The sequence below is a fragment of the Microtus ochrogaster genome, chromosome 8 (genome assembly GCF_000317375.1).
Source record: "Microtus ochrogaster isolate Prairie Vole_2 chromosome 8, MicOch1.0, whole genome shotgun sequence".
NCBI lineage: Eukaryota > Metazoa > Chordata > Mammalia > Rodentia > Cricetidae > Microtus > Microtus ochrogaster.
This window is the reverse complement of record NC_022015.1, coordinates 14,856,398-14,857,612: the sequence shown is the minus strand read 5'-3', so window position 1 is coordinate 14,857,612 and position 1,215 is coordinate 14,856,398. Positions and strand designations below refer to the sequence as shown.

Genomic DNA, 1,215 nt, shown 5'->3' with positions numbered 1-1,215 from the left:
ACACACACACACACACACACACACACACACACACACACACACACACACAAAAGAGGGTGCACCACATCTGGCTTAAAATGTTCCTTTGTAAAGTTAGGATTCTGCAAGTTAATAGTACATACATGGGACAAATACATTGGTGGGTCCTGTCTGGTATATGGACCTCAGTCTATTACCCTAGCCACTCAGCCTTGGGAATTGACTTGGAAGCTTGCCTTTTCCTACACTGACAACTCCTGTCATCCTGTGACTTCTGAATAACTCATTGCTTCCATCACCCCAGCTCTATACCAGCAGGGACGTGGATGAGCTCAGAGCAGAAACCCAAAAGGCTCAAGACCTCCTCAGCCAGGTGCAAGCCCTGTGTCACAACAGCCCATGTGAGGAGCTGACCTGCATGATCAAGGAGGTGGGTGGCACTCCACTGTCGCTGTCTGGGCTTGCCTTTCTGTTGCTGACACATTCGCTATGCGCTAACCACTTGGGGTCTCATTTGTGCACCCTAAATCTGTGCCTAGCCGGAGGTGGGGCCAGACCAAAGCTTCCTCAGTGGCATGGTGAACTTGTCACTTGAGTTTCCAGAAACCTTGTGATCTGAGCCTGTGGACAGATAGCTTGTCATCTTGGACCTTGGGTGAGGGGGAGAGGTGAACACACGGAAGAGAAACAGGTTTCTGGGGGCCTTTTCCTGTCCCCTGAAAATTCAGAAGCTCCTCAGAGAATTGCCTTCAAGCCACCTGCGAATGTTTTTAAAACCTCCACATGGGCGGGGGTGGGGGAGAGGTGTGCGTGAATGATCTGAGCTCCGAAGCGTGATTGTGTAAGGAGAGCTTTTAAATTGCACATAGATCTCTACAGAGATTGCCAAAGGACCATTCGTAAGCCTCTTGCCTAAACCCCCAAGTCATGAAGCTCCTCTCACCATCAAGTTCCCAGACTTGGACAAGACTTCTGCAGAATGGCTGAAGATCAATGGCCTAAAAGGTACCAAATCCCCAGAGAGGGCGGAGCCAGGAGGCTGACCAGGCTGGGACCCTTCAAGGCCTCCCAGGCAATGCCTCACAGCTAACGTGTTTTTCAGCCAAGAAGTTAAACCTTTATCAGATTCTGGCACCCAACACCTTCAGTCCTGTGGAAGAATTTGTGCCCATTCTCCAGAAAACAGTATCAGCTACTATCCATGAGGTAATTTCAGGTCAGGCTTCCCTCCAGCCC

The 1,215-nt window shown here is 50.2% G+C and overlaps 1 protein-coding gene across 5 annotated transcripts in view; it reads left to right on the top strand.

Annotated features, from left to right (window-relative positions):
• Vwa3a (von Willebrand factor A domain containing 3A) overlaps positions 1-1,215 on the top strand; it is a 65,112-nt gene that overhangs the window by 33,867 nt on the left and 30,030 nt on the right. For 4 of the 5 annotated variants that reach the window (XM_026781626.1, XM_026781628.1, XM_026781627.1 and 1 more), the window contains 3 exons: positions 284-409; positions 849-984; positions 1,082-1,185. In XM_026781626.1, the coding sequence (XP_026637427.1) occupies positions 284-409; positions 849-984; positions 1,082-1,185 (366 nt within the window). The remainder of the gene's footprint in view (positions 1-283; positions 410-848; positions 985-1,081; positions 1,186-1,215) is intronic. The other variant, XM_026781629.1, reaches the window with a different exon arrangement.